This window comes from Carcharodon carcharias, chromosome 18 (genome assembly GCF_017639515.1).
Source record: "Carcharodon carcharias isolate sCarCar2 chromosome 18, sCarCar2.pri, whole genome shotgun sequence".
Taxonomy (NCBI): domain Eukaryota; kingdom Metazoa; phylum Chordata; class Chondrichthyes; order Lamniformes; family Lamnidae; genus Carcharodon; species Carcharodon carcharias.
Genome location: NC_054484.1, coordinates 69,901,420 through 69,925,836, shown reverse-complemented (window position 1 = coordinate 69,925,836; position 24,417 = coordinate 69,901,420). Strand labels below are relative to the sequence as shown.

General features: G+C 40.0%; 1 protein-coding gene across 1 annotated transcript in view; it reads right to left on the bottom strand.

Annotated features, from left to right (window-relative positions):
• atp6ap2 (ATPase H+ transporting accessory protein 2) overlaps positions 1–24,417 on the bottom strand; it is a 47,398-nt gene that overhangs the window by 13,216 nt on the left and 9,765 nt on the right. Inside the window, exons 2-6 of the mRNA XM_041211924.1 lie at positions 22,943–23,070; positions 20,436–20,564; positions 9,816–9,911; positions 9,161–9,298; positions 7,614–7,667 (exon numbers count right to left, since the gene is read on the bottom strand). Coding sequence (XP_041067858.1) covers positions 7,614–7,667; positions 9,161–9,298; positions 9,816–9,911; positions 20,436–20,564; positions 22,943–23,070 — 545 coding nt within the window. The remainder of the gene's footprint in view (positions 1–7,613; positions 7,668–9,160; positions 9,299–9,815; positions 9,912–20,435; positions 20,565–22,942; positions 23,071–24,417) is intronic.

The following is a 24,417-nucleotide window of genomic DNA, read 5'->3' as shown; positions in this document are numbered from 1 at the left end:
AAATTGGGGCTATACATTCTGGACTCTAGAAAAACAAGAGGTGATCTCATTGAAAGGTACAAAATTCTGAAGGGGCTTGGCTGGCTGGGGAATCTAAAACACAAGGGCAGAGTTTCAGGACAAGGATCTGATCATTTAGGACAGAGGAGAAATTTCTTCACTCAGAGGGTTATGAATCTTTGGAATTTTCTATCCCATAGGGTTGTGGATCTCCATCTTTGAATATATTTAAGGCCAAGGCGGACAGATTTTTGGTTTCAGGGAATTAAGAGATATGGGGTGCTGGCAGGAAAGAGGTGTTGAGGTAGAAGACCAGATGATTGTATGAATGGCAGAGCAGGCTCAAGGGGCTATATAGTCTACTTCTGCTCCTAGCTCATCTACTGCCATAACATTCATCCATGCCTTGCTCACCTCCAAACTCAACTATTCCAACACAATGCTGACCAGTCTTCCACTCTCCACCATCCAAAACTTGAAGTCATCCATAACTCTCCCGCCCATGTCTTAACTCGCACAAAGCTCCATGCACCCATCATCCCTGTGATTACTGGCCTGCACGGTTTTGCGGTTGAGAAACATATTTTTTTTTTTAAGTATTCACACTGATTTTCAAATCCCTCCATGGTGTTGCCCCTCCCTCTCTAATTTCTTTCAGCTTTCCAATCCTCAGGTAGCTGCACTCTTTCAATTCTGCCCTCTTAAGCATCCCTAATTTTAAAAATTGTTCCACTATTGGCAATTGTGCTTTCAGGTGTCAAGACCTAAAGCTCTTAATTCCCTCGCAAACCCTCTCCACCTCACTTATGTCATTAAAGACACTCCTTAAAATCTACCTGTTTGACTAAGCTTTTAGTCATCTTACCTCATTATTCCTTATGTAGTTTAATGTCATATTTTATTTTATAATACATCTGAGAAGCACCTTGGGACGTTTTCTTACGTTAAAGTAGCTGTTTGTTCCTAACTCCAGCTTCTTTTCCATCATCTTCCTTCTCATCTGGCAGACATGCCTTCAGCCAAAAAAGTGCTTCTTTAGAATCGCCTCCTTAAGCTCCTGCACTTCTCTAACCTCCCTTTCCTACTATAAGCCTTTCCTTAAAACCCACTTATTTGGCTAACCTTTCAGCCCATCCTAATCTCTTTGTCTTAAGTACATTGGGTCCCTTCTCTATGTTAAGGACATTTTATAAATTTAAGCTTTTGTAAACAAGATACTTTGCATTGTTGGTGCCAAATAACAGAGTGACACAACAGAGGTACTGAAAAATATGTGTATTCTTTCTTCTTTCAATAGCTATCAGAATGATGATCATAAACCCATCAGAACTTGATTCCTGTTCTACAGGTACTCATCAACAGCACAATGTGCAGTAGGCTATGGATCCATCCAGAGATTCCTTTGTATAAAGCACATCATCTTTGCAGGGAGCAAATGGCATGCAACTTTAGTGTAAAGCAACTTCACCCATTTATTGATGAGGGGAAGTTGTGGGCTGTCTCATTCTAATGTAAAGAGAACTTATTTTTATTAAGGGATGGATGCTGGGAAACTTTGCAATGTAAAGACAGCCTGACACTTATTTTACCTATTAACTGTAAATCATTCAACACCTACCTATTAGAGCTTTTCATTATTTTAAAACCATTTTCCTTCAAGTATTCATGGACTAAAGGTTTCACTTCTTAATTCTGAAGTTGACAAGGATTTATCAACCACACCCATCATATGGCCACTGTCCGAAAAATACTAATACTGAAGTATGTTATGCTAGTATGTACAAATATCAAATGTTCAATACATACATATATTCTTCTATGAATGGTGTATATCTCCCTCTTAAACAGCACTGAGGGTGTAGCTAGGCTAGGTGGACTGCTGCAGTTCAAGAAGGCAGCTCACCAGCACAAGAGAAATTAGGGATGGGCAATAAATGTAGGCGTTGCCAACAATGTTCACACCTCAAGAATGAACAAAAAAAAAAGCACAAATGCAGCAATATACAAACCACAGTAAAATTACAAAAAACCTAACTTTTAACTGCAACAATTTTACTTTTGAACTGGATAACTTGTTTATATTGTTCAAACATTTTGTTTGAGATACCCCTTTTTAACAGTTGCAAGATTCTAGTCTTTACATCAATGTAACTTTCCTTCTTTTCTAACAATTTATGGCATCCAAATTGTTTCATGCCAACAAGTTAGCCACAACTCAAGCTTGAAAGTGAATGCATCAAGTATCACCATTTGTTTAATTCCTTGCTATTCTGGAGTTGTATATTGAAGAAACTGGCTAAGAGAAGTCACTAAATTACATAGAGCTTAGCAGATGAACTGACACACAATTGGTCAGTAAACTATTTACCCAGCCCCACAAATTATGTTCCTTCTCCTCTCCTTTTACACTACTGTGTTCAAACTCTTCGCAGCCAAGTTTCCCAATTAAGTCATTAGCAGATAACCAGGTATTTCTCTTTTAATAAGATGCAAATTTTAATATGCAAAATATCTTTGAAAAGCTGAGTAAATCAATATTTATTTTCAGAGTACAAGATTTCAAAATCAGCTGGTTTGACATTTGTGTCACTCAGATGTTATAACATCCAACATACTTGGGGATGAAGGATTTTTTGGCAAAAATCTTGCAACACCAAAATTGAACAACTGCATCCCTTTTTGGTCAACCCAAAGCATAAGTTTATTTAATTTAAAACACTGAAAAAAAAAGTGTGTTTAGTTTTCCTGTCAAAAGATAAACTTGAATGCATATAGGATATTTTAACATAAGAAAAAAAAAGCCATAGCACTTTAGAAGGAAAATTAAAAAAGAATGATAACAGAGTTAGGAGGGATCACTTAAAAACATAGTCAGAAACACAAATTTTAAGAGGTAGAGAAATGGCAAATTTGTGGTGTTTGCAGAGCAAGCTCTAGAGTCCCTAACTACAAAGATGGGGTGAAAGAGGAACTGCACAGAAGCCAGAAAGGGTACAAAACCGCAAAAGATTCTCTTGCTTGCAGTTCAGGATATCAAAATTCATCTTTATTTTAAAAAGAAAGACAATCATTTGGGATATGCTAATGAATCAATTGAAGAACCTGGAAAGGTTTTTGAGCTTAACAGTTCAAAGAAATGGAAGTGATTTGACTCGAGTGTGAAGAAGCAATTTAATAAGGGTAACAATGATTTTAAATTCAACAGTAGGGTAAAGGAGCTGGTATATATCAACATGGATCTGAAACCATGCAGTTTCAACAGTTTCAGGCCCAAAGCTCTGGAATCCATTCTCCAAATCTCAACGGCTCATTGTCCTCCTTCAAAATACTCCTTTGACCAAACTTTAAATCATCTGTCCTTGTATTTCATGTGACTCAGTGTTAAATTTTGTTTGATAACGCTCCTGTGAAGCGCCTTGGGTGGTTTTACTATGTTAAATATGTGACGTAAATGAAAGTTGTTGTGATGGACAACTGGAAATGAACACAGGACGGGATACTGTCTGAGTTTTGAACGAATTAGAATTTATGGAAGCAGGACATTGAAGAAATTGAGATGAAGTGGAGGTGGGTAATGTTGCAGAGGTGAAAGTAAGGTGATTGGTAGGGTATGGGATTTGAAACTTGAACTTGTGTTGATCAGAACATCAAATTTTTATTTGGCATGATTCAGCCTGAGCAAATAGCTGGCAGTGAAAAGAAAGCACATTATGGCAGAAGCTGAAATTCATTGATCTGGTCTTCCTTACTTAGTCCTGGACCTTTGAAGGTGCCAGTCTGCAACATTGGGTCGCGGACAACTCTTTTCACTAGCATTCAAGCAGTTGCGCACTGACCAAAGAGCATATTTCACCAAGGTGATGGTCCTCCAGCTGCAGGTTGTTGTTAGTAGAGCAAAGGCATTTTTGGAAAGATGGTACACTACAAATAAGACCATAAGACATAGGAGCAGAAATTAGGCCAATCGGCTCATCAAGTCTGCTCCACCATTCAATCATGGCTGATAAGCTTCTCAACCTCATTCTCCCGCCTTCTCCCCGTAACCTTTGATCCCCTTACCAATCAAGAACCTATCTATCTTGGTCTTAAATACACTCAATGACCTGGCCTCCACAGCCTTCTGTGGCAATGAATTCTATAGATTCACCACTCTCTGGCTAAAGAAGTTTCTCCTCATCTCTGTTCTAAAAGGTCTTCCCTCTACTCTGAGGCTGTGCCCTCGGGTCCTAGTCTCTCCTACTAATGGAAACATCTTCCCCATATCCACTCTATCCAGGCCTTTCAGTATTCTGTAAGTTTCAATCAGATCCCCCCTCATCCTTCTAAACTCCATCGAGCATAGACCCAGAGTCCTCAAACGTTCCTCATATGCTAAGCCTTTCATTCCTGGGATCATTCTTGTGAACCTCCTCTCCAGGGCCAGCACATCCTTCCTGAGATACAGGGCCCAAAATTGCTCACAATATTCTAAATGTGGTCTGACCAGAGCCTTATAAAGCCTCAGCAGCACATCCTTGCTTTTATATCCTAATCCTCTCGAAATAAATGCCAACATTGTATTTGCCTTCCTAACTACTGACTGAACCTGCAAGTTAACCTTAAAATAATCCTGGACTAGGACTCCCAAGTCCCTTTGCACTCCAGATTTCTGAATTCTCCCCCCATTTAGGAAATAGTCCATGCCTCTATTCTTCCTACCAAAGTGCATGACCTCACACTTCCCCATGTTGTATTCCATCTGCCACTTCTTTGCCCATTTTCCTAACCTGTCCAAATCCTTCTGCAGCCTCCCCACCTCCTCAATACTACCTGTCCCCCCAACTATCTTTGTATCACCTGCAAAATTAGCCAGGATACCCTCAGTTCCTTCATCTAGATCATTAATGTATAAAGTGAAAAGTTGTGGTCCCAACACTGACCCCTGCGGAACTCCACTAGTCACTGGCCGCCATCCTGAGAAGGACCCCCTTATCCCTACTCTCTGCCTCCTGCCAGACAGCCAAACTTCTATCCATGCTAGTACCTTGCCTCTAACACCATGGGCTCTTACCTTACTGAGCAGCCTCCTGTGCAGCACCTTGTCAAAGGCCTTCTGGAAGTCCAAGTAGATAACATCAATTGGCTCTCCTTTGCCTAACCTACTCATTACCTCCTCAAAGAAATCTAACAGATTTGTCAGGTATGACCTCCCCTTGATGAAACCATGCCGACTTTGCCCGATTTTACCATGCACTTCCAAGTATTCTGAAATCTCATGCTTAATAATGGACTCTAAAATCTTACCAACGACCGAGTTCAGGCTAATTGGCCTGTAATTTCCCATCTTTTGCCTCACTCCCTTCTTAAACAGGGGGGTTATATTAGTGATTTTCCAGTCCTCTGGGACCCTCCCTGACTCCAGTGATTCCTGAAAGATCACCACTAACGCCTCCACTATCTCTTCAGCTATCTCCTTCGGAACTCTGGGGTGTAATCCACTTGGTCCAGGTGATTTATCCACCTTCAGACCTTTCAGTTTTCCTAGCACCTTCTCCTTGGTAATGGCCACCATACTCACCTCTGGCTCCCCCCCCGACTCTCTTGAACTTTGGGGATGTCACTTGTATCTTCCACTGTGAAGACTGACGCAAAGTACCTATTCAGTTCCTCCGCCATTTCTTTGTTCCCCACTACTACTTCTCCAGCGTCATTTTCCAGCAGCCCAATGTCCACTTTTGCCTCTCTCTTACCCTTTATATATCTAAAAAAACCTCTTGCAATCTTCTTTTATATTACTGGCTAGTTTACCCTCATATTTAATCTTCTCCCTCCTTATTTCTTTTTTAGTTGGTCCTCTGTGGTCTTCCCAATCCCCTGGTTTCTCACTGCTATTTGTCACATTGTATGCTTTCTCTTTAGCTTTTATGCTGTCCCTGACTTCCCTTGTCAGCCATGATTGGTTCGTCCTCCCTTTAGTATGCTTCTTCTTCCTAGGGATGAATTTTTGCTGTGTCTCCCAAATTACTTCCAGAAACTCCTGCCATTGCTGTTCCACTGTCTTTCCTGCTAGGCTCATCTCCCAGTTAATTCTGGCCAGCTCCTCCCTCATGCCTCTGTAGTTGCCTTTATTCAACTGTTATACCGTTACATCTGATTCCAGCTTTTCAAATTGCAGGGTAAATTCTATCATATTATGGTCACTTCCTCCTAAGGGTTCCTTCACTTTAAGCTCCCTTATCAAATCTGCCTCATTACACATCACTAAACCTAGAATTGCCTGTTCCCTAGTGGGCTTCACCCCAAGCTGCTCCAAAAAGCCATCTCGTAGATATTCCACAAATTCTGCAGAAGATGACAAAGATGATGAAATTCTTTTTGATTTGTAATCAAGGGAGTGTGTGAATGCAGTGCCCACTGCCACAAATGTTGCAGTTGAGTGTCCGTGTCCCACATTTGGGGGACATCACAGGCGCCAGCACACCTGAAATGCAATGGGCTAGCTTCACCCTGGGTGAACCTTTTCAACCCGCCAACCCCATTCCAATTCTGTCTCTATTGGCTTTTCTCATTATGCAGAGATAAGTGTTTCACCTGCACTGCTTATTTTTACCTGAATCTATCTATCTTGTTAAGAAAGGTTGAACAGGTTGGGCCTAAACCCATTGGAGTTTAGAAAGAGGAGAGGTGATATTATTGAAACATAAGATTCTTAGGGGACTTGAGAGGATGGATACTGAGAGGATGTTTTCTCTTGTCAGGGAGACTAGAACTAGGGTTCAAAGTTTAAGGATATGAGCTTGATCTTTTAGGACAGAGATGAGGAGAAATTTTCTCTCTGAGGGCTGTTAGAGTGTGGAATTCTTTTCCCCAGAAAGCAGTGGAGGCTGGATCATGGAGTTTTTTCAAGGCAGAGTTAGATAGATTTTTAATAGACAAAGGAGTCAAGGGTTATAGGGTGCAGACAGGAAAGTGGGGTTGAGACCACAACCACATCAGTCATGATCTTATTGAATGGTGGAGCAGACTCCAAAGGCGAATAACCTACTCCTGCTCCTAAGTCCTATGATCCTATGTTCAGTTGGAGCAAATTTTACTCATTTCACAACTTAGCATCAATCTAGTAACATAAATGATTGTCAGCATTAGTGCAGTGGTAGACTTGGGCATCATTAGCATGCCACCAAGGTTCAGATGCAGATAAGAAAAAACAAAAGTTCAAGGATAGATTACTATGGTGGTGACCATGCAGGGACAGGAAAAGAAGTCACTGCTGGAGACATGCCACCTGTAAATACATGTTGTCAGAACAAAACTGAAAATGTATGTACTAGCTTAACACTGCAGGAAACAAGGCTAACTTCACAACCAGATGGCTGTGCTCAAGTCAAAGCTTCCTGTTATTTACAATCAGCAAAATTGCTATGAAGTATATGGCCCACCCAACAATGCTTAGCACAGTATTCACAAGTGTCACACTCATCTTTCACACGTAAATAGACTTTTCAGTTTATAAAGTGGTACTAGTGACAGCAGTTAAAAGATTCAGTATGAAGCAAAAGTTTTGAGGAGGAAAAAAAGTTATAAACTGTATGGAAGAGCCATTTAAATGCACTGACAAGTTATTTCCAACTTACCAATGCAGAAATATCATGAAGAACTTGCAATTCTGAAAGAAACAGAAGATCAACCTAATAAAGAAAAAAAAACCTTAGAATCCTTACAAAAAATGAATTTACAAGAATGATATAATTATAGTTCAGGGAAACTTTTTAACAAATACCCTAGAATACTTGCAATAAACATTAACATACAATAAGGTTTTTCTGCTTGTGTTATATCCACAAGTGTGTGGTATTATAGCAAGATAACACACTTGCTATCTGAGGCAATTTAATCGTTGCTGAATCTAAGCTTCAAGAATTATTTTCAGGTGCTTATCATGCTTAGAGAGCAAGTTTCAAATGCTTGATTGACAGGTACATTATGACAAGTCAAAATATCAGTTTCACCAATAGTTTACCTTCATGTTGAGAATGACATTCCAAAGAAATCTAACCCATTATTGCCCTTGGAAGAGGATTAGGGATGATTTCAGATTGTCACTTAATATGTCCCAAATTGTCTACTTCTTTCCCCCAATCCACTCAAAGTGTAACTTAAGAGGTAGACCTCAGTCGAGCTTAAGATGAATAAAGAGGGCTTGGATTTGGAATGTATTTCATTTCTGATATATATAATGTAATTTTTAAAAATGCCACCCTCTTCCTTCAAGAACACCAGTTAGTGAACATTCTTTGGTACATAAAGCATGACATTTAATATGAAGGAGTACTGAGCAGAGGCAGAAAAGCTAAATTAAACTGGTGCAACAAATTTAGCATAGATTCTCTTTTTGGGCGTATAGGAAGGGGTGAAAGAACATTGAGGTTTACCTGGAAACTATGCAGTCAATGAAATGAACCCACTAGTTATTTGACCATAAGCTTTTGCACCTGTTTTGCTTAGTTCAGTTCAGGCATACAGAAAGATTCAGGTCTTTAATATAGACTAAAACAGTTAATAATTTATACTGACTATCCTCTTCAGGAAGAGATGTCACTCACAGGTTGATCAGTGTTTCACAAAGAAAAACTCCAGCCAATAGTTTGAAACCAACCCCCCCAATTCCCTGCAACAAAAAAAAGGTCAAATTTTATAAATAACTAATCTATGTTTTCTATATTGTATAAGAAGTGTTGTATGGAGTGCCAATACAAGTTCCTATTAAAGTTTTGCATATGGATAATCTTTGGTTAGTTGTGCTTCTGACATTTACATTTATCACCATGTTTTAAGAGTCTATGAGGCAAGCCATGAAGAAATCCACAAATGTAGCAATGTTCATTGGCTGTGTACCATCTCCATAAAATGGCACAGCTCACTTGCCCAAATTCAAGGAGCTTTGGTATAGAGGGCCAATTTTTAGAGATGCACTCTCCAGGATGTACAGGAATATTGCTGAGGCTTATCTAGCTAAAATGGCACAGGGCTGCAGAGAGATAAGCAGTAAGCAGTTGAAAAATTGGTAAGAATTCCGCTATTTGTCCAGCTAGAATTGCCCTACAATTAGGGTATTGTCTTGTCGGATTACTGGCACATAAGACAAAAGTCCCTGCAAGTGAAATCCCCTACTTCCTCTTACCTCGTTATTTTTATTCAGAGAGTTATGAGGAAGGAAGCTCAGAACCGAGTCATCCTGGAACAAACGGTTACGCATCTGTCGTAATGTCACAGGAAGATCTTCAAAAATGGTGTTTGCCTTTCCCACCATGTATAGTCTCTAAAAAAAAAAATTCACAAATCAATCTTGTTATTATTCAGTTCCTCAAAAATGTCAAGCTCCTAGAGTTCAATTACTATTTGTGCTGACTCTTTATGTCCTGCGATGGCAAAGGAGAAATACTGAAATCAACCTTGGTTCTTATTCCTGATCATTATTCAATGACCCTTACCAGAAGTGCATGTGTGTGAACGCTGGATGAGATCATACTCAGCTGTGATAGCTGACAAGATTGAAACAAACTGATATGCCTGGTGAGTATTGAAGTACCAGAGAACAGTCAATGCCCATAGAACCGTAACCCAGTATTTATCGTTGGCATAGCAGAAAAAGATGGAAAAGCAAAACAAAAAGCAGCTGGAACACATGCCGTACTGGAAATTTTATCATATTTTCTGCACCATCTCAAAGTTGAATATGCAAATATTTTACACGGATGTTGTGTCATCTGTAAATTCTCAGTTAAAGTTGCAATATGCTAACCGCTTCTAATTTTTTTCATATCCTCCCAACTCACCTCCTCACTGGGGGTCAATTGTAGAATCACTGGTGTTTCTTCAGAGAACAGCGAGTGGATAGAATTTGAAATACTATCCAAAGTGAAAGGGATTGGCTACAAACGAAACAAAAATGTAAAGTCATTTTTAAAACTCTTTAATTTGGATTAAGTGATTTGATGTGTAACGGTACAAGTTTAAAGGCATAAAAATTTAGGAACACCTAAGAAAGATTTGTCATCTCTGTCCCCATCACATCCAACAAAAATTGCTACATTTGACAGTTGCAAATATGAAACAGAAAATCACTAACTTATAACCGTTAAACAAATGACAAACCGTGGATTTTATGTGAATCAGTGACCAAGAATTATTCAATTTACATTGCTCCGACAAACATATCTGATACCATCTAGACATTGAGCAATGTCAAGTTCTTGTTGCAGCATACAAAATCCTAGGCTATGGTGCTGTTGTAGTTTTGGATGAAAATTGGAGCTAACAGCTAGTGGGATCATAAATATCACAAATTACTCCCTTATGTTCAGAATGCATAAAGATGCACGAAGGACCATTTACAGATTATGCAACAATGAGAATTTGAAACAAGTGTTACTATGGGTTCTTTTCAAAACAAATTGGTTACACAAATCCTCTGAGGAAGTCTACTGCTAAAGTTACACTTCCTCTTCAGTCTTTAGAAAAGGGAACATATGTTCAATTCAGCTGCTTTCACCAGACACTAATGTCACCTTGGGACATGGAGTGAAAGATGTAACAATAACCCTGTACAGAGAAATAGAGTTTATAAGTAACACGGTTGATAATTCAAGTTGAAATAATTCTAACCCTACATTTAACTTGCAGTATTGCTGTTATTGAGGAAGTCCTAATTTTGGTCAGCAATGCTGTAAAATAAACAAAGCTTGAAAGCACACACCACCACTGGACCTTCAGCTAACCCAAACCAGAAAAGGAGAGTTCGCCTGAAAGGCTTGTTTTGCCTCTATCCTAGAACAGCCTCAGACCAGGAGCATGTTGAACTTATGTTAATCATTAAGTATGTTAATTATTTTCATGAATAATTTGTAGTACATTAATTGAACTGTTCGTAATTTTGCTAATGACATGCACAGGAGTTAATAATTTAGATGAAATCCATAGGCTATGTGCCAATTTAGATAAATTAGGGGATTAGACTCATATGTAGCAGATATCCAGCAGCCTGCATTTATATAACACTTCTGACATTAACAAACACCCCCAAAGTACTCCACAAATGGAAACATAAAGACACAAACGCAAAGCCATTGGAAGAAAATTTGGCAGAGGTGACCAAAAGGTTCGACAAAAGATGAGTTTTGATAAACTTTTTTTTAAAGGAAAGAAATGAAAAGGTAGAGGGGGAGGAGGGAGGGAATTCCAAGGAATGGGGCTAAGATACGTACAAAAAGGCAGAGTCAGAGGACTGACGGGTGCAGGTAGGATAGAGAAGAAATATAATGCTATCAGAGATGAGGCAAGGCTGGGCAGAAATTTGAAGATGAGAAGTTCAAATTGTTGTCAAGCATTTGCAGTTGGGGAACTTGAAGGGTTTCAACTTTGGATGCAATTGGGAAATGGCACCAAAGTGCTCGAAACTATGCTGGTTACATTTCAAGTTTGTGCTAAAATTAAATTGCATAACCACAAACATAATTCTCCATGAACCAACATAACAGGGTAGCATCATAGAATGTAACTGTTTTCTTAAATAAAAAAGATCTCCTCGATGCATTCAAGAGTGATAAACTGATGCAGTTTTATTAATAAATAGCTGAAAATGGGTTTATCACCAAAAATAAGGATTTTTAATAAGGGTCTCCAGTCCTCCGTCTGAGAGTCACTTGATTTAATTGGCTTCTTAAAAAAACTATACTAAACCATTTAATAGTTTAATTAGTATAAACTAGTCAGTTTGTGTCTATGAGTGCCTATAGGTTGAAGAAAATTAGTGCAACTTGAACAGCATTCCTGAACCAATTGGTGCAATCGGTGGAATCTCGCAATACCAACCTGGGGGCATGGGCACTTTTGGCAGTGCCTAATCAAGGAAAACTGAATCTTGAGCCAATTTGACAGATCGTGGGAACAAACTGCATGTGGTTTTGGACATAACTCACTTCTGTAAAAAACTATCCAATCTTTTCAGCTGGTTGATTCCACCTGGATTATGCTGATATAACTAGTGGAAACTTGAGCCCTACATGTTTAAGTGATATCCCTGCAAGTTGCAAAGGTTATAGACCGAGAAAGATATCTGAGCAATGGGTGATAAATCATTTAAAAAGGTTTACAAATGTTGTGAGAAGGTTGTAGTAAGACCAAAAGGCTTTCTGGCTATATTACTAAGAGCAGTGAGCATAAAGCAGACAGCACTAAACTTCTGCTTTATGTGGCTATAATATATCCACACTTGAAGCAATGAGTCTAGTTTTGGTCCCTTCATGGTGATAGTGATCTTGTGAAATTGCCTTGGGATATTATACTATGGTACAGATGCTTTATATAAATGCAGGTTATTGTTGTTGGATTTCAAAGTAGAGAAGGGCAACCAGAATGACAACTAGCCTTGGGGGTATTGGTTATTAAAATAGGCTGAAAAGTTAGAACTATAATTTCATCTTGTCCAACTCTGCATTTGCTGAAGTCTTTTTTTAAATGAAGGAACTGGATTCAGCTTGGATGAATAGGTTATTTTAAAAACAGACAGCAGTAAAGCTCAAGGCTACAAATATAAAATGGTTAGGGAAGTGTTAGAGTTAGGAAGTGTTATGAATAAGGAAGTATTTATTTTCCAAATCATCCCCTCACCGAAACAGACTACTAAAGCATGCTGGTATGGATTTGCTGTAGTCTTTTACAAGGGAAGTTCTTTATTAGAGAGGATATTTTCAGCTAAGAGACCAAGTTCCTAGTTATAGAAATTATGAGGAATTAAAAGACTATGAAGTTTTGGTGAATTGCAATGGCAAGTCAGAGGAATTTCCAGAGTTTTTCCTCAAATTAACCACAGATTATTTTCCCTTCTCTTGGCCTCACTTAGGAGGCCTCATGTTATGGGATGGTTCAGTGCACTGCATGGTTGTGAAGTGTTGGATAGGAAAGGCTTGATGATCTTTTCCCATTGTTTTCATAAGTTCATAAATTACTGGATGCAAAACTAGGCTGTTCAAGAACCCTGCTATATATACTACATTAAGAATATATGTCTGAACCGTAGTGGTATGATTTCAGTGTATGATTTTTTTTCTTTGTTTCAAAGAATTTATGGATGGTTAACTATGTCAGTTTTCTCGATTTAACTCATTTAGCTTGTAATTTTTGGTATATCAAAAAAGGGACTGCATTATCATCCAAAAGGCTCCAAGACCCACTAAAGACACAATATAAAGAGGCAATGCTACACCAATGAGCCACTCTCTCATTACTGTGGAACAGTTCCTTCAAGCAGTTTAGTAAAATAAATACACTATAGAGATAGTACCTCTAACAGTTCCCTTTTACTTTCCTGCTCTACCCCTCAAAATAGCTTGGATGTGGTTAATGTTCAGTTGCTATATTAACGATTACTTAACCTCACACTCAAGAGTAGCAGATCTTCAGGAAGCTTCTTTGCAACTGCGTATTGCATATGAGTAACCACTAACTGTGTGTGAAGCTTTGTCTCAGCTTCAATTTCAAAGCTCAATTATCAATTCTCGGAAGGTCCACAGATTTTCAGAATTGTAAATCTGAATAAATATATTTAGAATATGAAATGGGACTCAATTAAAGCTACTTTATTTGTATAAATGACTAGAAATTCCTTATGATCACACTTGGGAAGTTAACCATTGAATAGAAGGAAATTATAATTAACATGACCTGACACACCCCTACTGCTGATACCAAGTTTAGCCCAACATACAGTTTAAAGCAGGCTTGTCCAACTGGCGGCCACCGAAGCCGTTCTATGTGGCCCCCGGAGCCAGTTTTCAAAATGGTCAAAGAGGCAAAGAGCTGCTCTTCTAATCATCTCCCGGGTTTGCTGCTGATAGGCAGTGAGTCTATGTGGGAGAGAAACAGTCTCTGACTGGAGGAGTAGTGAACACCAGCAGCGGTGAGTTTGCTGGGATGAGGTTTTCTTTCGGTGCGCCTCCACAATGCCGGGCCCCCGGGAGAAGAAGGCAGCTAGCGAGGCCTGGGAGTGAGAGGCTGTGGAGCCCCAGGTCTAAGGAGATAGGTGGGGGAAGTGTCCAGTTGGCGAGGCCTGGGAGTGTGACGCTGCAGAGTGCAGGTCAGCAGACGAATGTGAAGTTGTGGCACCCCAGTTCAGAGGTGGCGGGTAGGGAAGGGGCCGCCTGATGAGGCCTAGGAGTGTGAAGCTGCAGAGCCCCGGATGGGAGGTGGGTGGCTTGGGGAGAAGAGGAGGAGGCTGGCTGATGAGGATGTGGGTGGGGAAGAGGCTGGCGAGGAGTGTGAGGGAATGTGAGGGAGTGTGTCTGCCTTACTCACAGTCTCCGGTTTCTCACACTAACACCCACACCACCCAACAGCCACAGCCATGCCCCCCCAATAGCCACACACAGTGGGTGAGGGTGAGTGAGTGAGTGAGTACCCTGAGAATGGGGGTGAGCCTGGCACACATACACACTGGTCATTTTTATTCAATACTCTTTATTCAAAACTCTCTTTTTAAACTTAAGTTTATTGCTGTGACATTGTTTGTTTTGCACAATTGTTTCTTTTTTTAAATACGTTTAATGAAATTCTGTTTAAAGTTACGCCAACCATTATCTTTCCAAAATTTGCTCGTTCTCCCCTTGAGTGAGAAATAATGGAAAAGTGCTTCCACCACCCCCAAGCAAAAAGGTTGGAGAGCCTGGTTTAAAGTTTAATAAAGTTTCTTGTATGTAAAATATCTAATTTTAGCACTGCTTATGTGGATGTGTTAAAATTCATGCTACAGAAAATTCATAAGTTCAAACTGAAAATCTCACTGAGAAATGAATGGTCTATTTAAGCTGAGGAACAGTGAAACTGGATTAAAATCTACAACTGTTAAACTGGAATGCCCCAGTTGTCTATTATTATGAATAAATTCCACATTCTGGAGCTCTTCTGATAACGTAATGGATAAATGCATTATGCAACATGGGACTGAGTTGCACAGACCAGAAAGTACCATGGTTCAACCTCCAGCATGTGCTGTTAGCTGGTCTCAGCTTGGCTGCAATGATGTCACTCTTTTGACCAACGAGTTTCAGATAGAGCAGTGGCAGTGGATTGGCTGGGAGGTGATGACAGGTTGAGTGGGCTTCCTTTCCTGATCATTATCTAGTGGATCTGAAAGTGACAGTGTAAATGTGGACAATAGAAAGGACCATGAGAATAACAACAGACTCGTCACTTTGATTGCCTGGAACATTCCAGCACATGCTGGAAATCTGAAATAAAAACAAAGCGCTGAAAAAAACTCAGTAGGTCTGGCAGCATCTGTGGAGAGAAACAGAATTAACGCTTCAAGTCCAATATGACTCTTCTTCCGTTCTGAAGGGAAGTCATATTGGACTTGAAGCATTAATTCTGTTTCTCTCTCCACAGATGCTGCCAGATCTGCTGGGTTTTTTTTCAGCACTTTGTTTTTATTTCATCACTTTGAATGCCTGGACAATCTGATGTAGCAGGAGGAGGCGATGGTGTAGTGGTATTGTCACTGGACTAGAAATCCAGAAACCTGGGGTAATGGTCTGGGGACCTGGGTTCAAATCCCACCACAGCACATGGTGGAATTTGAGTTCAATCAAAATTTGGAAGTAAAAGTCTAATGATGACCATGAAACAAATCTGACTCTTAAATATCTTCCGAAATGGCCTAGCAAGCCACTCACTTGTATCTAACCATAGTCATACTCATGGAATCATATCTTACAGTTAATGACCCAGACATCACCATCACCATCCCTGGCAGGACAGACCTAGCACAATGGTATACAGTCGGGAGGGAGTTGCCCTGGGAGTTAGCAACAAACCGTGGACACACGAGGTAAAACATGGGCAAGGAAGCATCATGCTGATTACCCATACCGCACCCCCTCAGCTGATCAATCAGTGCTCCTCCATGAGGAACCACTGAGGCTGACAAGGGTGCAGCATGTACTCTGTCCATCACCAAGAGAGTGGCTCGGTAGCACGACTACTGACATAGATGCTAGACTGGGTCTGCTGCAGGTGGTGAGGGAACCAACAAGAGGGAAAAATATTCTTGACCTCATCCTCAGCAACATGCCTGCTGCAGATGCATCTGTCCATGACATTATAGGTAGGAGTGACCACCGCACAATCATTGCGGAGACAATATTCCACCTTCACATTGAGGAACACTTCATCGTGTTGTTTAGCACTACCACCATGCTAAATGGGATAAATTTTAAACAGATCTAACAACTCAAGACTGGGCAGCTATCAGCAGCAGCAGAATTGTACTCGAACACAATCTGTAATCCCTTGGCTCAGCATGTCCCCCACTCTGCCATCAATCCTGGATCAATGAAGAGTGCAGGAGAGCATGTCAGGAGCAGAACCAGGCAAACCTAAAATTGAGGTGTGAAGCTACAACACAGGACCACTTGCGTGCCAAACAGAAGCAGCAAGTGATGGACAGAGCTAAGCGATCCCACAACCAATGGATCAGATCTAAGCTTTGCAGTCCTGCCACATCCAGTCATGAATGGAGGAGGACAATTAAACAATTCACTGGAGGAGGTGGCTCCACAAATATCCCCATCCTCAAATGACGGAGGAGCCCAACACATCAGTGCAAAAGATAAGGCTGAAGCATTTGCTACAATCTTCAGCCAGAAGTGCTGAACGGATGATCCACTGTGGCCTATTCTGGAGGTCCCCAGCATCAGAGTTGCCAGTCTTCAGCCAATTCAATTCACTCCATGCGATATCAAGAAACGGCTGAAGGCACTGGATACTGCAAAGGTAAAGGGCCCTGACCATATTCCGGCAATAGTACTGAAGACTCCAGAATGTGCCATGCCCTTAGTTAAGCTGTTCCAGTACAGCTACAACACTGACATCTACCTGGCTATGTGGAAAATTGCCCAGGCATGTCCTGTACACAAAAAGCAGGATAATCCAGCCCAGCCAATTACCACACCATCAGTCTATTCTCGATCATCAATAAAGTAATGGAAGGGGTCATCAACAGTGCTATCAAGCAGCACTTGCTTAGCAATGACCTGCTCACTGATGCCCAGTTTAGCTTCTGCCAGGGTCACTCAGCTCCTGACTTCATTATATCCTTGGTTCAAACATGGACAAAAAAAAGCTGAACTCCCGAGGTGAGGTGAGAGTGACTGCCCTTGACCAAGCGTGGCATCAAGGAGCTCTAGCAAAACTGGAGTCAATGGGAATCAGGGGAAAAGCTCTCCACTGGTTGGAGTCATACCTAGCACAAAGGAAGATGGTTGTGGTTGTTGAAGTCCAGACATGTCAGTTCTAGGACATCACTGCACCCCAGGGTAGTGTTCATGGCCCAACTATCTTCAGCTGCTTCATCAATGACCTTCCATCTATCACAAGGTCAGAAGTGAGGATGTTCGCTGAAGATTGCACAATGTTCAGCACCATACGTGACTCCTCAGATACTGAAGCAGTCCATGTCCAAATGCAGCAAGACCTGGACAATATCCAGGCTTGGGCTGACAAGTGGCAAGTAACATTTGCGCCACACAAGTGACAAGTAATGACCACCTCCAACAAGAGAGAATCTAACCATTGCCCCTTGACATTCAATGGCATTACCATCAATGAATCACCCGCTATCAACATCCTGGGGGTTACCATTGAACAGAAACTGAACTGGACTAGCCATATAAATACTGTGGCTACAAGAGCAGGTCAGAGCCTAGTGATCGTGTGATGAGTAATTCATCTCCTGACTCCCCAAAGCCTGTCCACCATCTACAAGGCATAAGTCAGGAGTGTGATGGAATACTCCCGACTTGCCTGGATGAATGCAGCTCCCACAGCACTCAAGAAGCTTGACACCATCCAGTAAAAAGTAGCCTGCTGGATTGGTACAATATCCACAAACAATCACTCCCTCCATCACCGATGCACAGTAGGATCAACAAGATTCATTGCAGAAATTCATCAAGGCTCCTTTGACAGCACCTTCCACAACCACTACCAGCTAGAAGGATAAGGGCAGCAGATAGATGGGAATACCACCACCTGGAAGTTCCTCTCCAAGTCACTCACCATCCTGACTTGGAAATATATCACCGTTCCATCACAATTACTGGGCCACAATCCTGGAACTCCTTCTATTACAGCACTGTGTGTGTACCTACACTACATGGACTGCAGGGATTCAAGAAAGCAACTCACTACCACCTTCTCAGGGGCAACTAGGGATGGGCAATAAATAATGGCCCAGCTAGCGAAGCCCACATCACGTGAATGAATAAAATAAAAAATGAATAAAAAATAATTAAAGGAAGTGGAACACAGATATAAAGCCAGCTCAACCCTACTGAGGTTATGCTAAGGCATTATAGTGCAATGGCGAGATAATGTTTGGGAGCTCAATTTTCAATTTACATCAAGATAGTTTTCAGAGATGCCCAATAAAAACTTTAAGTTTTTAATTGGAGTGATCAGCGAAGATTAAGGGTGGGGTGCGCTCAATGGTATTCATGAAATCTGTTATGTAACAACACGAGACAGACAAAAGGTCGAAACTGTGTATATGAGAGTAGGTGGACTAATTAAGCTGTCATTTTAAAAAGCAAATGTTCTATTCTTACCTTTATATATTATTTGATGTTATGTCATTCATAGTTAAATAGCAATATGAGATAGAATTAGTTGGAGCACAAGAGTTAGTTTTTTGGTAATATGGGCTGAAGAGCTGGGAAATGCTAAACTGGGGTGCTACCATTGTAATTACGGAGTGAGAAGTTTACGCACACAGTTGCTACTATAATTGCAACCATAGGGATTTATAAATTGGAAAAAGATGACAGGAAGTGTGCGCGCTAACATAAAATTCCTGATATTACAAATTGATTTCTTGTGGCATTGCACACAATTCAAGACTTCAGATGGAGCAGGGCACAACTAGATCAGAGCATACAAATTAAGATTTCATAAAATATAGCCACATATTTCAAAATTGTGCACCTGTTCCATCTTCAAAACATTACCCTTAGTCTTATGTTCTACCCATCAATTTTTCCCCATTATAAGTTCCAACTTTATAGTGGAACTGCCTATCCAAACTTGTCATGTAGTAATTATGCCCTCTCATGAATGGTGGGGTTGTACCTCACAGTTTGTCAGTCATTAAAGCAAAGAAGCTCCTGTGCCCCAATCATTTCTACTACTCAGCTTGTTGCTGTAAGTATTGCTATTTAACTGTAAATAGGACTGTATATACACTGGCATTTAATGAGCAGCTAGATAATTGCATGAGGGAGAAATGAATTCAAGGATCTGTTAGAGCAAGATGAAACAAGGTAGGAAGAGGCATCAACACCAAGATCAACCTGTTAGGTTGAATAGCCTGTTTTTGTGATATAAAACTGTATGATTTTAAAATGGGCACTGAATTATATCTGCAAGTCATGCTGCAATTACTTTTCTCCAACTTTGCTTCACTTTAAGCTTACACTTTGCCTTGATGTCCCATATGCAACACCACAGGGTCTACTAGTATAAACTAAGGAAATAAACGAATATGGAAAACAAAACATACAGGTAGAGATGGTAATTCTGGTGTATTATTTCAGATAAATTGGGCTAATCGGGTCAGAGAACAGAAGCTCAAATTAGTAAAACGTCAATTCAAAAACAGATTTTAGAAATAAAATGTTATACTTAACAGACAATAGAGATTTCAAGTAATCTGCCAGAAAAGTTAGTAGACGTAAAGATATTACGGGATTTAAATTGGAGTTCAATACTTGTCTAGAAGAATTAGAGCTTCCATGAACTGAATGGATGAATGTCTCAAATTCTGAGTTTTGACAAGCTCTTCCCAGAAACTTTACAGTAGAAATTACTGAATGCAATCAGGAGTGAAAAACATGACAGTTCTTCCAGTCCTGGTGCACCGAGGTCATGTGGAGCAGCCGTCATCACCGGTACCAGCCAACTTAAGGATATACAGTGATTAGACCTCCCTTCCTCAGTAACACAGTGGAGAATGCACCTATTCACAAAACCATCAGGGAAACCTAAACATTACTTTAAATAATGAACACTATTAAAGTAAGGTACATTTAATGCCAAGTTTGGAGTGCATGGTAAGCCAGCTAGCTATCTATGCTCTCAAATCTGTCCATCATAGAAAAAAGCCAGCAATTTCAATGAAGAGAACTGAATTTTAACAGCCAAATGCTTGATTTCTCTTGGTCATAATTTCTACCACTTACATAAAAGGTCATGCATTGAAATCAGGTCAATGTTTTCTATCTAGGTTATAAAGTTTTATTATGCTGCCAAGACGCAACATTATAATAAATCAATTTCCATGTCATCTTTAGTGCAAAAATCTTCCTTTAACTCTTGAGTTACACACAAAAAACTGGAAAATTACTCACATTTTCAACAATGTACGAAATTTCACTCTTGGGCAAAGCCAGTTCTTCTATTCCCCTCACAGTCACTAAAAAGTTGGCACGTGGTCGATGAAACAAACTGCCAATAGCAAGTCCAGGCCATAAAAGATCCTTGAAAACCAAATTGCATATTTTCAGGCAAATCTGGCACAATTTGGTTCCGCTATTTCCAAGCTAAACACAAGCACAACACTTCTACAAATGTGAAAGTCAACTGTGTTTTTCATTCACTCTTCTATAGATTTGTTATTTACATTTGCAATCGAGCTAACATACCTCAGGGTTGTATCCTCTGCCCAACCATCTTCTATGCTTCAATGAACTTCCCTCCATCATAGGGTCAGAAACAGGGATGTTTGTGGATGGTTGAACACGTTTGGCACCATTTGCGACTACTCAGGCAATGAAGCAGTCTGTGTCTGTATGCAAGACCTGGACAATATTCAGGCTTGGCCTGGTAAGTGGCAAGTAGCATTTGTGCCACACAAGTGTCAGGCAATGACCTTCTCCAACAGGAGAGAACCTAAACACCTCTCCTTGACATTCAATGGCATCACCATCACTGAATCCCCCATCATCAACCTCCTGGGAGTTAGCATTGACCAACTGCACCAGCCATATGAATACTGCGGCTAGGTGAGCAGATCAGCGGCTGGGAGATGACTTTAGTGAGACGACACATGGGAATACATTGTACAGTTTTGGTCTCCCTCCTTAAGGAGGGATATACTAGCACTGGAAGCAGAGAAGATTCACTGGGCTGATTCCAGCGAATGAAGGGCTGTCTTATAAGGAAAGGTTGAGCAGGTTAGGCCTATACTCATTGGAGTTTAGAAGTATGAGAGGCGGTGTTATTGAAACATAAGATTCTGAGGGGGCTTGACAAGGTAGATACTGAAAGAATGTTTCCTCTCATGAGGGAATCTAGAACTAGGGGGCACAGTTTCCGAATATGGGGTTCTCACATTTAAAATGGTAATGAGGAGGGTTTTCTTCTCAGGAGGTGATTAGTCTTTGGAATTCTCTTCCATAGAGCGCAGTGGAGGTTGGATTATTGAATTTATTCAAGGCCAAGTTAAACAGATTTTTCATTGACAAGGGAACCAAGGGTTACGGGGGGCTGGCAGGGAAGTGGAGTTGAGGCCAAGACCTTATCGAATGGGGGAGCAAGCTCGATGGGCCGAATAGTCTACTGCTCCTATTTCTGATCTTATAACATGAATCCATGTCTAAAGTGGAATAAAACTTTGATAATACACTATGATAACATTGTAATTTTATCCATCATGTCTAAATGATCAATTTTAGGAATTCTTTAGCAGTTTTAAGAATCTGCAGTATGGTTATCACAATATTTATATATTTGCAACATCATGATCTGGCTCAGTCCAAACCCATGTGTGGGTGATTATATTGTAAACAGGCAATACATACTCTGTATTTTGCCAAGTATAACTCAGGCTTTCCTTACTGTAAACATATCATACCTGTGTGGTGTTGAGCTGTACAGTTATGGAATGTCACAACTCAATACCTGGGATTTGCTGAGTTAATAGATCTTATTCAGGATGGAATTGTAAATGTAGTGAAGCACCTCAGAGTGGCATGAACTGTATTGAAAGAGTGAACTGTATTGCACTTTATGTAATGTCAAATTTGAACTGTTACATAATGCACTTTTACAAATTTTATGAAAAAAGTCTATTTTTTAAAAAACAATCTTGTTTAGGATCACATTAGGGTCCTATGATTAGCTTCTATTCTTCTGGTTATTGGGGGAAGCTAGAATTGTTAATTCAACGCCAAATCATGTAAAAAAAAAAGGCAAAATAAAGAAAGGGAAAAAATAAGGGATTGCGAGATAAGAGAAATAAGGTTAAAAAAATACTTTTTTTAAACCTTCAGTAATTAAGATCCAAAGAACTGAGACTTTATACTTATAAAATATCACATTCAGTGGTAGATGGATCATTTGCCTGTATTAAAGCTCATCACACCATTAAAAATTCACTTGCACTTGAATGGACAAGCCCCAAATTTCTCTGTTTATTGGATATTTATCATCAAAGTACTGCAACTTCATATCCTTCCGAGTACTTGAATGCAGGTCCTCTTGGCAAGATACCATTATGGCAAAACCTTTACAGGAACAGGACAACTCAAGACAGCAACTTCCTGATTTCTGTGTTTAACTGTGTCTGTGCAGCCACTGGAAACTGCTGTCCTATTTACTCTTGAATAACAGCGAGCGCTGATAGTATCACCAGTTTTTCTACTACAAACTTTTGGCCAATAGATTTAATGCGGATGAAGCGACGAAACATATTTCATAGCATGTAATACTCTCATACATGAGGTTTATGGTTAAGAATTCAAATGTCATGTGCAAACATATCACAGGTGATCAATTGGCTTTCCAATATAGCACCTCTGCTTAGATAAATCATAGTCAGCATCAATATACAGGAAAGAAAGACAATGTTAGTTACCTCCTCAACTGAAAAGCCCATAGATAAAGACACAACATCTGGAATGCGGCCCCCAGGCAAAGGCCCTGCATCTTGAAAATGAACAGACTGCGAGGCCCGCAATATGCTGAATCGGTCACCAAGGACTCCTTTAAAACAGACATAGATCGTTAAACGTTATAAAAATCTAACAAAAGGAAGAAATCATTTTCTACAGATCGTTCCGTAGTAAGCATGACACTGCATTTGACTTAATCATAAGTTTAAATTTTGTATAGCGTTACATTACAACTCTCCAATTCTATAGAAACAATTCTTTACCATAATGTTAAGTTTATGTGTAGAACCAAAATGGAAGAGGAGAATCCCAAAGTAGGAGAACTCTAAAGCCCTTTCTTAAGACACTTGGCCATGTCGAATCTTAAATATTTAGGTAAACACCATTCAACTAATCTGGAATCATAAATGACTTTCCCGTATAAGAGTAATTAATTGGATCAGGTGGGAAGAATTGGGGGGAAGAACGTTGAAAAAGAGACAAGAGAAATAATTTCTTGAGCTCCTTGGAAGTTCCCAAATCAATTAAGAAAATAAGTAATATAAATAATCTTGGAATACAAAGTAAACAATATATGTTTGGCAAGAGAACATGGCTGTAAGGTGGCCATCCTAAAATATGATAGGATTAGGCTATGTGGCTTTTTTGTCTACAGATGGGCCGAATGGTCTCCTTCTGTTGCGAATTTTCTATGATTCTGTGTAACGAGCGTAAACCGAGCGTAAACCAACTAAGCTATTGTGAGCAAAGTGCAATATTGATCAGAAAGTTGTCGTTTCAATTCCTAGTATGTGTAGAATTCTAATCTCAATCCGGATAGCAACTGGGGCACTATAATTGATCTCACTGCCTTGAGCTAGGGAGGATGAAAAGCAAGCCAGATCTTGTTCCCTGTTTTTGTGGTGAAGTGTACACAGATAGCAAGTCAGGATCCAACCAGTCTCAGCTATAATTGCTTCATGGTTTTCATCTGCTGGCACTCATCTTTCAACCTTGCACATGAAAAAAATACTCAAAAGGCACCTCTGCATCAGAACCCCAGTATAAAATATCATCTTTTAAGACAAGGTGGAAAGTTGATTAGTAAAAAAAAAACTAAACATTGCATCAGTGCTAAAATTTAACATTGGAGACTTCCAAATTTCAGTTACATTATATATTGCACATTATTATTTGGCTTTTCTTCCCTTCATCTTGGCAATTCAAAAGTGATGCATGTTTCAGTTGGAAGTATTAGATAAGCAGTAGTCACAATATTAGATTTAGAGTAGTCATGGAAAAGGAAGGAAAATTGGTAAACAGTAAATAAGCAATGGGAAGCCTCAAAAGAGGAGATAGTTTGAGACCAAGCTTGACACATTCCCATGGAGGGGAAAAGGAAGGGCATCCGAAGCTAGAGCCCCAGAGGTCCTAATACCTATAGAAATGAAAAGAAAAC